The sequence below is a fragment of the Larus michahellis genome, chromosome 2 (assembly GCF_964199755.1).
Source record: "Larus michahellis chromosome 2, bLarMic1.1, whole genome shotgun sequence".
Taxonomy (NCBI): domain Eukaryota; kingdom Metazoa; phylum Chordata; class Aves; order Charadriiformes; family Laridae; genus Larus; species Larus michahellis.
The window spans coordinates 148,546,305-148,560,734 of record NC_133897.1 but is presented as its reverse complement, the minus strand read 5'-3'; the positions used below and the strand labels follow the sequence as shown (position 1 = coordinate 148,560,734).

The following is a 14,430-nucleotide window of genomic DNA, read 5'->3' as shown; positions in this document are numbered from 1 at the left end:
TACACCACTCCTCTCGTGTTGGTCCAGCCCGTTCTTAAACACATGAGCCACAGATTTATGACAGCCTCCCGAATCTCTTCCAGCCTTTCACTCTCATTACCATTAGGAAACTCTTTCTCATATCTAACCTAAATCTCCCTTGCTGGTACCTACACCTACGAGTCTGGCAGGTTCACCTAATGCAACCCATCATATCCTCCCATGGACCACGATCCAGGAGGGAAACTCTCCAACACAGAAGTGTGCAGGATTAGGATGGTATTTTGGCTTGGAGGAGGGGAGGTGGTTTGGCTGGAGTGACAAGAGAAACAGAAGTAAGGTAAAACCAAGTGTATCCCGAAAGAGAAGAAAATGATCTGAAATTTAACAGATACAAATAGCAAGATCCAGTATTTAATGTAGTAAATGCAATCACAGCCAAGAGGAAGAATCCAGAAAAGCAGAGAGAGGTAAGACTAAGACATATTATGAGGTCGACAGTGGAACTAAAGATCAGCAATAGCAGAAGCAGGCCTGCTTCAACACAAGCAGAAAAGAAGAAATAAAGGTATTTTGGACTTATTATTGTTTTTTGCTTTATTGCTCTCTTCCCTTTATGCTAATTTGTCCCAGTTTTCTTCCAAAAGTGAGTACAACAGCTTGCAGGAGGGGGAGAGAGAGAAGAATCCTTCCTCACCTCCCCAGCAGCGAGGCACACCTCCCTCAGCTCCCCTAAACTTGTCTTTAGCGTCCTCACACATGGCAGGAGTTCCAGTTTCATCTTTTAAAAAAACATGGTCACTCATCCCCCAGATTAGAGACTGTCATGTGGAAAAGAAGGCTTCAAAGGAAAAAAAAAAAGGCATTTTGGGAAATGTGAGATGTTTATAAATACGTAAATGATAATAATAATTACTAATATATGTGACCATTTTTATTTTAAAAAATCTATACTTTTCAGGTATCAAATCAAATGTCAAAACCAAGGTATAAAATACTAATCTGTGACAGGGAGAATTTAAAATTATAAGACGTTTTCTCAGAGTGAGAATAATCTGCATAAACGATGATGATATCTCAAATGCTATGTAGTTTATTCCAAATGCATCAGTAGCATTCAGACTGCAACCCTTCCCTTAGAGTACAGACAGGACAGCTTTTTGTCTACGTAAAAGTCAATTATTCCCTAAATATGTTAAAAGAGCTCAAATAAAAAAAAAAAATATATTAATGTAACTATATTTAATGTTTCACAATTTGTGAAACATTTTGTAAATGCATTGAAATATTTTCCCTTCCTCTCTAGTCTGCCAAATAAATGATAAAAGGCATTAGTGAAAAGAAAGGGGGCAAAAGTTGACTGATTAATACTAAGTTATTTAAGAGGGGACATGAATACGAAACCATACCAAAGCTGATGAGGCCATGCATATAATTCATCACGTATGCAATGTCAGAACACGCAGAAAACCCTGTAGGTAAGGCACAGCATCAGACTGAGCACTAGTTGCGCACCCCCTGCCGCGGCCTCTCCCCTCCCGCGGGTGGTCTGGGGCTGGCAGGGAGGGCAAGGATGGCAAGCGATGGTGCCTCCTGCGCTCTTCGCAGCAGAGCCCTAACGGCTGGAGCTGATCATCTTTTCAGCTCCCCTGGAGCCTGAGGAGCCACCACGGGAATAGACTGATGAACTTGTTCTCCGGGCCTGATAACTGAGGCCCAGGACATTTACAAACCCCTCTCAGCAGCTGCAATCTCAGGCCCGTATTTTAGTAGTGCAAAGTAAATCTGCTGCATCTGGAAAAGGACAAATTTTGCTACTGGCTATGTGACACTACAGCTTCATTAGAAAAGGATCTACTGCTGTATGAAGAAGAAAGTTCAGCAAAATGTTAGTATTTCTAATAAAACTCTGATTTTAAGGACCTAATAACAGTCAGTACTTTCTTCAGACTAGAAAATGCTATTTCTATATGCTCACAAACACTTACATTGTGTATATATACATGTATAAATATATATACTTACTGTACTTGCAATTTTTAATATATTTATGTATACATATATATTTTTATGTATTCACACATACTGCACTAACTATACTTACTATAAATATTGAGGGGTTTTTTTCTATTTGAAATATTACAAAACACACATTCAGAGAATGCAGTTAATTTGGCTGGTAATGAAACCAGAAATACCTTTTATTTCCATCATTCTTCAAAATGTACAGGCTACTTCTCTCAAGCCTATTCAGACAGAAAGGGAGCTGATGTTTGGAATTTCCATCATTCCATCACGCTGTACAGAAGTGAGCAGCAAGCAGCTGCCATCTTCACTGAAACTACAGGTCCATTCCCTTACTTGACGTAATTTTTTTATTTAAATTAAGATGGACAATAATTTCAAACCTTGCTATTGTTACCATGATATGGTACCTTGGTCTGCACTTTTATCAGCACAAACAAATTTTGACACCACCAAAACGTGACTTTTCTTTTCCCACCAGTGCCCACCGTAGTTCTTGGCTTAACAATGCCAACGTCTTCGTAGACACAAGACACTTCATAGCTTTGTGTTCCGCTACAGTGATGGAGCTAGAATTGCCTATGCTTGGTCTATGGATGTGAAACGACTGAAAAAAACGTGTCAATGTTTTAGAAACTGAATTTTATTTCAGAGTAAAAAAAAATTGTGTTCTTTAACATTTAGTGAGAAGAAAGTTATTTCAAAAACTGCTGAATATTTAAATCTGACATTTTATATCTGGTTAGTCTATAATAATACATATGTTTCATAAATAAGAAGAAATATCATTACAAAAAGCATGAATTTTAAAAATTTCCTCACGTGACTACATTAATGTTAAATTCCTTGTCTTAAACGTGGGTGTTGAACTCGTGCCTGTTAGGTATTTCAGTGTACTGAGCTACATGAATTACCTTAAATGGAGCTAAATCAATTATTTCTCTTACTCAGAGTCTTTAAATAAGACTACATCCCATTCTAAGAGTTGTGTTATAAATTTAGCAAAATCTACAACAGCAAAATAACCGTTTCAGTCTTAAAGCCTGAGAAGATTAGACTAGGTGACCATAGTCTAGCTGCACAAGAATACATTGCTACTGCACAGTTTATTGCAATGGTTCTCTCTAAACAGCTTAACATGCAATATGTGCTCCAGTACACATTCTCTTCTGTCTGCTTTTCCCCACATCCTAAAATGGAAGAGCCTGGCACTTGCAGATGGTGTCTTCCTCTGTTTCTGCTGCCTGGGAGTCCCTGAATGAAATTTTCTTGCCCTTTTTCTGTCCCAGGCTCCTGACCTTGCCTCATCCCTTCCCCTGGGCCACCCCCTTGCTCTGCAGCTCCCTGGCAATGTGCCCCAGGATATATTCCCACTTTGAGAAGGACCCCTCTACCGAAATGAAGCTTGCTGAAATAGGACAGATACTTTATTGAGTTTTCTCCCAGGGAACTGAGTTAGTTTAATGAGAATGATTGGTAATGTCTACTATTTAATTACAACACTATTAGGATAAAGTCTGCTTAATAGAGATGCTTATAGCAAGCACCAAGTAACTAAATTATTTTAAAAAACATTTTGTAGAAGTTTTAAACAAAGGTTAAAGTTCTGCTGCTTTGATAAACAGGTGTCAAAATGAACCATAGGTACGTGTAGTCTTAAAAAAAGGCTGTAGCCAAGGAGAAGAGGTTAAAAACAAGAGCGACTTTATGTGAAAAAGCCACTATTGACATAATACTACATTCTGGAAATCATCGATGCAGAAATAAAAAGGAACAATGTAATCTCAGTCCCGTCTTCCTGTGAACATTTGTGTTTTGTTTCGGTTTTTATTTCAAAACAAGCCATATTTGCATGTACCTTGAACATTTAATATCTTAAAATTAAAGCTATGGTAACAGCATGCAGTACTAATACCAATACACTAACAGCATTTAGACAGAGGTGCACCATCAGTGTGCCCTTTCTTTTCATGGACCATGTTGCTTCGTCACCTATTGGCATTCTGGAAACTACTTTCATAAGCTGCAAAAAAACACTTTTGGCTTTTTTCAAAACAGGGTGTTTATTCAGATCGTTACCACATCTTGCTATCATATCAGTAACCTGTTTTAAATTAACTCTGTTGTGTAAATGTAGAAAAGGGAGCAGAAATAATTGATTTTTTTTGGAAGAAAAGAAGCACCAAAAATTATGCACCAAAGTTTCCAAAAAAGTTCTTCTGTCATTGCATTCCCCTCAACTCCATGTCTACGCAAATGGGAGAGCACTTTACAAAAGGTGAGGTAATGTGAGGTGATGTGTTCTCAAAGACCACTGTGGGTGGCCACGTGGATGTCCACATCATCTAGCGAATCTTCATTGTTTTTCATGTTTCAGTTTGTACGAAGTGGCCAACCCCGACGCTTGCAGAGGGCATCAGCACAGCGCTGTAGGGGTGACACAACGTGCTGTCCAGAAGCGCTGTTACGTTAACGCCTGCTCATGCTTGGGACTGGAGGAAGTGGTTTTAACTCAGTTCTAAACATGAAGAGCCTGACAGTAACAGCAGTAAAAATGAGAAAGAAATGCTTCTGTGGTCCCTTGAGGTACTTTTGAATAAATCCAGTGTAACAAAGATTAGAATCAAGGTTCATTGCCCAATACACTATTTTTGATAATTAAATATATACATAAAAATGTCTCAGTGCTAATGAGAACCAAAATCCCCAAACCATGGCAATATCTAAAGATAAAACCAGCCTTATCCCTTTTCGCATTTGAACAAGAGAACCAGAGACTACAGCCTGACTACAGCCTGACTACAGCCAGGCTACCGGCTGTCTCGGTGGCCATATGCACCTCCAACCAAAGTGCCCAGCAAAGCCTCGTGCTGCAACTCTGAAGATTAGAAGTCGCTGGCTACTACAGATATGATGGTTTTGACCCGAAGTGACCAGCCACAGATTAGAGAGTGAGTAACTTAACTGCATTCTGAACCTTGGCTCCTCAGCCCCTCACACGCTACCCAGTCAAACGGTTTCATGAGGATGTCTTCCAGAAGAAGTGTCGCTTTGGCGCTGAACCTCTCAGATCCCATTAACGGGTCCCTGCTGTATCCCACTGCCCGCCTGGCCCAGCCCTGCACACTCTCCTCCCGCGGATTCCCTTCACAGCCATGTTGAATCCTCTTTTCCTTATCAGACTGATACAGGCCTGCCCGGCGCACTCCTCCCTGCGACAAGGCGACGAGAACGGGGGGCAGGATCCAGCTGCTCTTTGTTTTGCTTTGCAAAACCCTGCCATGGGCACAGATTAACACCAAAAACTCAACTGTGGCAGCCAAGGGAAAAGGCCTTTCAGAATGCCTCCACACGACTACCGGAGCGATGGCCGCGATGGCTACGCGGTTCTGCGCTGCTTTTGTTTCCAGGGGCCTCATTCCCACCAAGTTGTCCCCTCGAACAGGGAAAATGTTTACGGCTGGGAAAAAGCATGCAAACGGCTTTTTCTTAAATAGGCTGCTAGTGACTTGAAGGTGGAGCCGCTTAGGCACAGCAGCTCCTCCTTCAGTGGTTTGTATAGCCAGTCTAGAGGGGGCTTCTGCTCTTCTCACCTGCCTGTTCACATCAGAATGGCCGTTTGTGTAAACCCATTTTCCTGTTAAAGACAGGAATCACAAAGTAGGAGTTTCCCGCTTAGAAATATATTCCTGTCTACTTGTAGGTACTCGCGAACTCCTGTGTTTTCTCTGATGCATCAAGGCACAAAGTTGGAGCCTTCCTGGTAGAACTACTGATTATATTGTGTTGCCTTCCTTGTAGAGTCGAGTTCTCACCAACTGGACACAGAAAGCAGTATTGTACAAAACTCTTCCTGTGTCTGTTTGTCAAAACAGCAAGATTATATTAAATCTTAAACCGAATCTGGAAACATGAAAGTGATCTCTTTTTACTGTAAAATAAGAGAACAAGCTCTTATTTTAGAAGTACCCTTTCTAGGCGTGAAAAGGTACTCCTGTGCGTTTCAGTTTCTTGGGCCTATCAACTACTATGGAAGAGCTGATGGGAAGTGGGAGAAGTGGAAGGCAACGGAAAGCAACAACCTCTATGCCCAGCTGTGCAGATGATACAAACTATGCATGCAGCCGAGAGCAGGACAATTTTGAGAGTCTGGCAAAATTACAGGAACAGATCATTAAAAGTATCTAAATAGGAGATCTATCACTCTAAATATAATAAAAGTATCTAAAGAGATATCTATAAATATTTAATAATGATATAAGGAGTTTTAAGTTCAGATTAAAATGGGAATTAAATGCCTAGACAGGTTTTAAGATCCGAGAGTCACTCACTCTTTGTTGTTAAAACCAACTTTCTTAACAATTCTGGTGGCTGCATGCGCATTGTTTCGTCAACAGTAACAGCAATGCAATGGGGTGCATTATTTCATAAGGGGTTTTGATCACTCCGTAATTCATGAGTATTGACTAACTCGTAGATGAGAAAAATTAAGAACTTTATGAGTCACTGAGCTATTTCAAGTCCACCATTTGAGCTTGAGTATTCTGCAGTCCTGATACGGACCTTGCTCCAACCACATCTCCCCACAGTGCCACGGCACTGCTGATGAAGGCAACAGCTGCTATTCCTATTGTGATTGCAAACTGCACTTACATCATTTTTGTTCAAGGTACCCAACCTCCCCCTACTCTGAGATGTATATTCTTAACATACTTCAAGACAGAAACTTGAAAGATCTAAAAAGTATTTGACATCTGGCACGGTGACTCAATTAATTATCGTGCTGAATTAATTAGCTTGCTCCGTCTCCTGAGCCAACAGCGGTGAGACTGTATTCAGCAACACAGCACTGCTTGAAATAAGCAGCACTTCAACAGGATATTATATGTACAGGCTGTATACAGTGCAGAGTACAAGGTTAGTACGTAAGCTGTAACTGTTATAGCTAGGTAATGAATCCTGTGAGGCAGTGTCACATTGCTGAGACTAAACATTAAAGTCAGGTAAGATAATTGTTGTCAGCCGCAAACATATTTTCCAATAGAGACCAGCTGCAAAAACCGGGATTTTTTACTCACCTGCGGTTCCCTGAATTTTTCTTTCCTTTCCTCTCTGTACCTAAAATTCACGTTAAAGCTCTCTTCCAAAAACCATTTGATGTTTATAACAGCGCAATGTTTGAAGTTCTCATTCAGAAATGAACTAAACCTGCTGTCAGCTGCTGACGTGAAAGTCTGATTGAATTCTAAGGAGGTGAGGCTTTACCCAAATGAGCTTTCCAAACCAGATATAAATACCTTAAGTAAACAAACACAACTTCCCTTATGAACAACAGAGAGCATGTACAGTGAGAAAAGTAATAAAATGTGTCAAGCAAACAGAAAAATCATAAATATACCAGAATCGTTAAAGCGAAAAAAAAAAAGATAAAAGAAAAATATGTAGAAGCTGGCACTGGGTTTGTGTTACTTAAACAGTAAATTAAAGTTCTATCAAAAGGTTTACATTTCTTCACACAGCATTTTAATGTATCAAATGCAAGATTACAGGAAATATCTGATGTTCAGGAAAAAGAAAGAATACTTAGAAACACAGAATAATTCAGGTTGGAAGGGACCTCTGGAGGTCATCCAGTCCAAACTCCTGCTGAAAGCAGGGCAAACTTCAAAGTCAGATCCAACTTCGAAGTTAACCCAAATTGCTCAAGATCATACCCAGTTCAGTTTTGACTATCTCAAAGGATGGAGCTGCTCAAGGGACAAAACAATGCTGAGGACGACAGTTCTGTTTACAGGACCTTTTTCAGATTTCCAAATGTATTTATATTAGTAGGCAAAACAAAAGTACAATCTTTCAAGTGTTAGCAAAAATAGACTTTATGTTTTTTTTTTAATTTGACAAGAAACAAATGAGTAGTATCTTTCCAGTTTAGTGAGAAAAAAGTCCTGAAGATTTTCATCCCACGTCTCCCTGAACTGGGTTGAGAAAGTTGTTCCATCCCATTATAATCACCAAACTCTACTCACTGCTTAATTACAAGTTCATTAAAAATAAAATAATTTAGCTTAATGTTCTTGTTACAGCAAAAGTGGTATTTGCCCAAATTTGCAAAGTAGTAACAGACCTTAATATGTGCCTGTGCTACCAAAGGAGAAGCAAGCTCCTGCTCTACATGTTCTTCAGAAAACAAAAATGAAACAATGTGAAACTGCTGACATGTTGCAAATTCATCCTAAGAATATCTGGTAACGATAACATTTGTAGTGAAGGGTCAATCAACATCATCTCCCATACTCAAACGTTATCTTCAAGTCTTATATCCCTGAGGAATTGATACAAGTGGACAGGGCAATATTCAGATTAATTTTCTGAGAATATCTGGGAAGGTGACACTGTATTGAAAAAAAGCAACAAGTATCTCTAGAACAAGGTTTCAGACGATCTTGGAATATGCATCTTGGAAAATGCATTTCAGCATTTACAGTGTGGTTCAAGCATTATCAGTAGATGGTTCCTTTCAAGGACTGAAGTACTGTAGAGGCCAAGTACAGGTGTCAGAGTTTTAAAAACATAGGTACGTGCCTTAGCAGGTTACTCTGAGTACCTGTGTTAAATATTTCAGTCCCTCATCCTCCCTCCACTCTGCAGGGAGACCTGGGTTCCTTCAGAGGGTGATTCAGTAGGATGAGAGGAACACCCTCAAGTTGTACCAGGCGAGGTTTAGGATGGATATCGGGAAAAATTTCTTCACCAAAAGGGTTGTCAAACATTGGAACAAGCTTTGGCTGCCCAGGGAAGCAGCTGAGTCACCATCCCTGGAGGTATTTAAAAGATGTGTAGAAGTGGCACTTAGGGACACGGCTTAGTGGTTGGCTTGGCAGTGTTAGGTTGATGGTTGGGCTTGATGATCTTAAAGATGTTTTACAAGCTTAATGATTCTATGAAATAATACTGAAGCTCAGACTTAACAACCAATACAAACAAAAATTAAATGAAGACCTATGAATGACATGATTTTCAGTGCACTGAATTGAGGCCAGCAAAGCATTACTCTCAAGTAATAAGGTCCATATACTTTCTGCAATCAGAATAAAAAACAAGGCTAATTGAGAATATATTATGGCAGGTGCCTTTTGCTATCTTTCAAAATAATTTTAATCTGATGGAAGATCTTGCTATGTTCAGTAACATTAAGGCAAATTTAATGAATTTTATCATTACGTAGCTATTTATTTTCTATACCGGCCATTAATATAAATTAAGTGTTCAGCAATTAATGCTATACAAAATTTAAAGAGCCACTAAAAAAACAAGCTATTACTACTGAAACACAACAGCTTGGTTCAGCAAACAAGGAAGTGACATTTTCCTTCTTCTGTAAAATAACAAGTTTAATACTATTAACCTGTGCTCCAAATAACTTTACGTGGATGGTTGCCATAGATGAACTAATTGGAAAAGAGCCAAACACCACTGTCCGCGAAAGCTAACAATGCCTGTTTTCAAATGCTCCGGCTGAGTAGTAATTCAGGCAATTCCCCAAAGAACGACACACAATATAACGAAGCGAAGCGTCTCGGAGCATCTACATACCAAGGTGTTATTATTCAGATCCATCTTCCCAGCGAAAGGCCCCCATGTTGTTCCAACCGGAAGCTGCTGCCGGCTCTGAATCTTGCGCTCCCCGTCTTTCTGGACCACCTCCAACTCTCCTGCAAACAAAGGAAACAAGCAGTGTTGAGAGGACTTTCACTTGTGCCTTGACAACAACCACCTCCGCCTTTGTGCCGGCTTTATACGCACGATGTTCTGAGGACCCATATAATGAGAATTAATTATGCTTGTCTGAAAAAAACAACTGATCTTGTCATCCTGCAAAAGAAAAACAAAGCTTTTTCCCTTATAATTATATTCAATTTCGGTTTAGAAAGTCCCATTCCTTTCTTGCATCTTTTCACATGCATTCGAGTTTGAAGGCATTTTTAGTCAGAATAGCATTTCATAAAAATTCTTAAGAAATGCTGAGGGGGGGGGAGATGACAGCTCAAAGGAGAGAGTGCAACCGCATCCACACCTGGTGCATTAACCTCCTTGACAGCATTTTGCACAAGTCCACATTCTAAAGTATTCAGCTACTAAAAATTTGACAGACACACTATATAGCGATATAAATCCACAACAACTCCACTAATTTTGGAGAAACTACTAAAAACATGTACTACAATTTAAAAAACGATTTTGAATTGAGTGAGGTTTTACAGCCAGTAACATTTCAGAATTAGACCCAAAATAATTTAAATTGTTAGCTTAAGGTTTTAACACAAAAATATGTAAAAGCAATGGGCAGGCAGTTTAGTGGGTGTTTTTTTAGTGTGTACTACTTTGTCATTTTTTTAAAAAGCAAATTTTTTTTTGAAGTACTTCAAAATTAACACTTAAAAGTGAAATTATTCCTTTAGCTCACTTTAACTTTTGTGGGTTTTTTCCAGTGAAAAGAGAAAGAATAATACACAACTGATCATTAATGTGGAAGGAAAAATAAAATCCAGTCACCACCTTTGTTCCCAACATTTTTTCGCTTCATTTCAGGATTAAAAAAATAGTCTGGACCATCCTTCTTTGAAAGTAGTCTCTTCATTAAGCCTATTTTTCTATGAATGAATGTTTCAGTAAAAAATGTACCAACCGTTATGTTTATATACATAATTTCATTCATTCTTTTCTAAAACAGTCCTAATAAATTTGGGGTTCAAACTTTAAGAGGGATAAAATGGAACAAGGAGGAGGGGCTGCTCTGTGCTTTTCTTGTTAGACGTTTAAGTGAATCTTTATATGTTATTGCACTTCCAAGCTTTGGCCTTCCTGAAGGCGGGCAGAAAATCTGTTGTTGTTCTCACGAGCACCAGAGCTCACCTCGACTCCGCTGCAGCCGTGACTTCTCCCGCCCTGTTTTCCCTGCCTGCTAAAGCCCCCTCCTCCCTTTCCATACCAACCAGATGCAACAGTAATTCCTGCCTTTTGCATCAGCACGTCCCTTCTACCCCAAATCAGGATGGTGCTTTCCCACAAACAGGGGAACGTCCAACCGTGCAAGAAGTCACCTCGTCCCAGATTTAGAGCTGGCAGTTGTTGTGAAATGAACCTTGGGCCGGAGGAAGTGAGTAACTCCTCCTGGCATACAGGCAGTCTCCACAGACTTCCCCGAGCTAACCATTCCCATGGATGCCTGGATTTACGTTAACAGCCAGGCTGCAAAGTTCTTCCTTGTCCGCAGGGGTTAATCTCGACCGTTTTCCAAAAAGAAGACTTGGCTCCGGCTTCCATTTTCAAGCACAGAAATCTGAATTTCACCTCTGAGTGTTGCAGATTACAAAACTACTCAACGTAAAATTGTGCATCAGATCCTTCCTGCAAACTGGAACAAATCTAGGAAATAGAGCTGTATCGGTTTACAAAAGCTCCTATGTATGCGGGTGAGTCCTCATCGTGACAGCGCCGTGACATTTTAAAAAGCAGTATGTGAGCAGGAAAGCTTATGGATTAATTACATCTAATTTACACATGTGATATATAAGCATCCAAACAGAAAAAAAAAAAAGCATTTTTTCCCCTCTCACAGTCACATTGTTACAAATTGTATTAACTTTAAAAATCTCTTTATATGTTAATTATGGAAGAGAGAAATCTTTCCAGTATTGCAAGGTAACATGTTGATCACTTAGGCACACTGCAGCATTTTGTCTTTACATAGAGATGAAAACTGTGGCATTTGCTTGCTTTTACACACTAAAGAACAGCCATGTCTATGGACATGTCACATTTAACTGATACCAGAGGAATCATGAGAATCTTTGAAAACCCTTTTAAAAAATAATTCAGCCTCCCTTTCTGCCACTGACATTTTTCATTTGAAAAGGGTTCAGACACAGTCAAACAGTGACTCCTTATCTGTACCTGTGGATTTACAAGCAGGCCTGTCTTTTAATGGATTAAGAACGACAAACTTAGGGCAGATCATCCAGTGATATCTGCAAACCTACCTAACTTTTAAGGTACACATCATTACACTTTATATTTTAAATAAAATTGATGACATGAATCTTATACCTGGTAAGTTGTTCCAGTTTAAGGCAAACATATAACCAAGCAATTATTTTCCAAATCTGTGTTTTTTGCCCCTCCAGTTGATATTTAAAGAAGTTAACATGGATTCTTTCTCTCTTTTATTCTCTTTTGTTACAGTCCCAAGTTGTAGTTTGGGCACTACATTTCAATACGTGCGAACGCTTCGAAACGTGCTACAGATGGGGTAACATCACGCTGAATTGTACTGCAGCTGCTGTATTTTCCCCTCCACTCAGAACACCATCCCAGAGCAGGAGGCTGCAAACAGGGCTACAAAACATTTTGCTGCATAACCTTCCTGTTTCCCTGAATCATAGTTCTCCAAAAAACACACATTCCTCTCTGGTCACCATGACCAGCAGCCATTTTAACTCGATGGGTGAATGTTAGAGTTGGGAAGGATAATCTGCTCGTATGTTTTGGCAAACGCAGACATTTTGGCTACACTTGTACAAGGTGCCGCACGTCACAATTCGATCCTTGACAAAGATTTCTTTTTTCTCTGAAAATCTTTGTTTGTTTAGGGGAAAAAATTAACACTAAGAGAGCCGTAAGTTAAAAAAACACTGCACATCAGGGTCCACAAGCATCTGCTAAGATTTTTTTTTCTTTTCCTACCAGAGCCTGCATCTTTCGTAAAATCCCTGTGTCTGCCCTTTGTCTGCCCTGAGCAGGAAGGCCAGGGGCTGGTACCGGGGTTTGTAGAAGAAAGATTACAAATGTCACTATTAAAAATCCTCTCCTGAATTCCCCTGACCCCGCAGTAAGGAGCCTGCAACTTAGAATCATAGAATCATAGAATCTTCATGGTTGGAAAGGACCTTTGAGATCATCGAGTCCAACCATACACACAAAAAAAAAAAAACAAAAACAACCCACCAAAAAAGCCAACAACCTACAATCTCTGCCCCATTCTAGGGATGGTGACTCAACCACCTCCCTGGGCAGGCTGTTCCAGTGCCTGACCGCTCTTTCAGTGAAGTAATTCTTCCTAATATCCAATCTAAACCTCCCCTGCTGCAACTTCAGATCAACTTTCCTGCATTCATTTACATTTTGCTCCTCTGAAATTTCCTATTTGGTGAATGGTATTGAAACCGTGGCAACAGATGGGCCTGGTCGCCCACGGACGAGAACAGGGCTGTCCCCTGCTCACTGCCGGCTTCCCACGAGGAGGCTGGTTTGAGTGGTGCCATACCTGTGGCGCCAAGCAACTTGTGACCTCAAGGAAGTTTGCTGGAAAAAAAAGAACGTCACCCTGTGCCTCTTAATTTTGTCAGCAAGACATGGTTTTCCCCTTCAGCCTCAGAAGAAGTTGAGATGCAAGTCAGAAGTGCTCTCTGCAGCTCCCATCCCCTGCACAACTGCTCAGCATCTTCACAGATTACATCAGGAAAAGGGAGAGGAGTGGAGATTTTATTGCCGTATCACCACTTGCAGTACGAAGTGTAAAGACTCAGCAGGTACTGACTCTTCACAGGTGCCTGTCCACAGAGATCCCAACGAGCAGCAAGAAATGGAAAGAAAGGATGAAAAACTGCTGCAGCTTCCTTTAATCCACACTCCAGCCCAAAGGAAGCAGCAAATTTCATGCCAAACACTGACAGGAGTTTCCAGTGATCAGCAATTGCAACAGACCACCTCAGTACTGAACACTGAACAAAATGTTCCTTTACATAACAGCAAATTATAATATACAGGATCCATACATACGCCTGGGATTCGTCATTCCTATGGCAAAGTTGAGACGCAGTTGTATTGTGCTGTTTCCATCCTAGACCTGTCAACCGTCCGACTGAAAAGGACAGCAAGAAGCATAACAGAAGCAGCACTAAAAAATATACGTAAAGAGGAAGTGACGCTTTTAGTTTTTCGAGTTAGGTAAAAAGAAAATTATTTATGAGACATTTAATTTACTGACATTTACTTCCCTTTTCCTTGCTGCCGAGCAAGTATTTTTTTTTTTCAGCTGGTTCTTCAGGAACACACTTATTTCCAGCTTGCTGAGTAAGTTTATACAAAATATTTGAGACACATAGTATGGGCTAATCAATTTTGGTAAAAGATAATGCTGTTAGTGCTGTGGGCTGTTTCTCTTATCTTGGAGATGTAGCATACTTTTAAAGTCTGTGATTACTCAAAGACTTATGATAGCTGCACTGTAAAAGAAGCCCCAAGTCATGACTCACTAGTACAGCTACAAAACATCCCATGGCTTTTAAGATATTAGGCCACCTTGGTGGATACAAAACCAGAATGAAAGGACTCAATTTAGGATTCTTTTCTTACATATACGTATTG

At 40.0% G+C, this 14,430-nt stretch overlaps 1 protein-coding gene across 2 annotated transcripts in view; it reads right to left on the bottom strand.

Annotated features, from left to right (window-relative positions):
• ZFPM2 (zinc finger protein, FOG family member 2) overlaps window positions 1-14,430 on the bottom strand; it is a 316,036-nt gene that overhangs the window by 147,747 nt on the left and 153,859 nt on the right. For both annotated transcript variants that reach the window (XM_074577643.1, XM_074577645.1), the window contains one exon: window positions 9,598-9,716. In XM_074577643.1, the coding sequence (XP_074433744.1) occupies window positions 9,598-9,716 (119 nt within the window). The remainder of the gene's footprint in view (window positions 1-9,597; window positions 9,717-14,430) is intronic.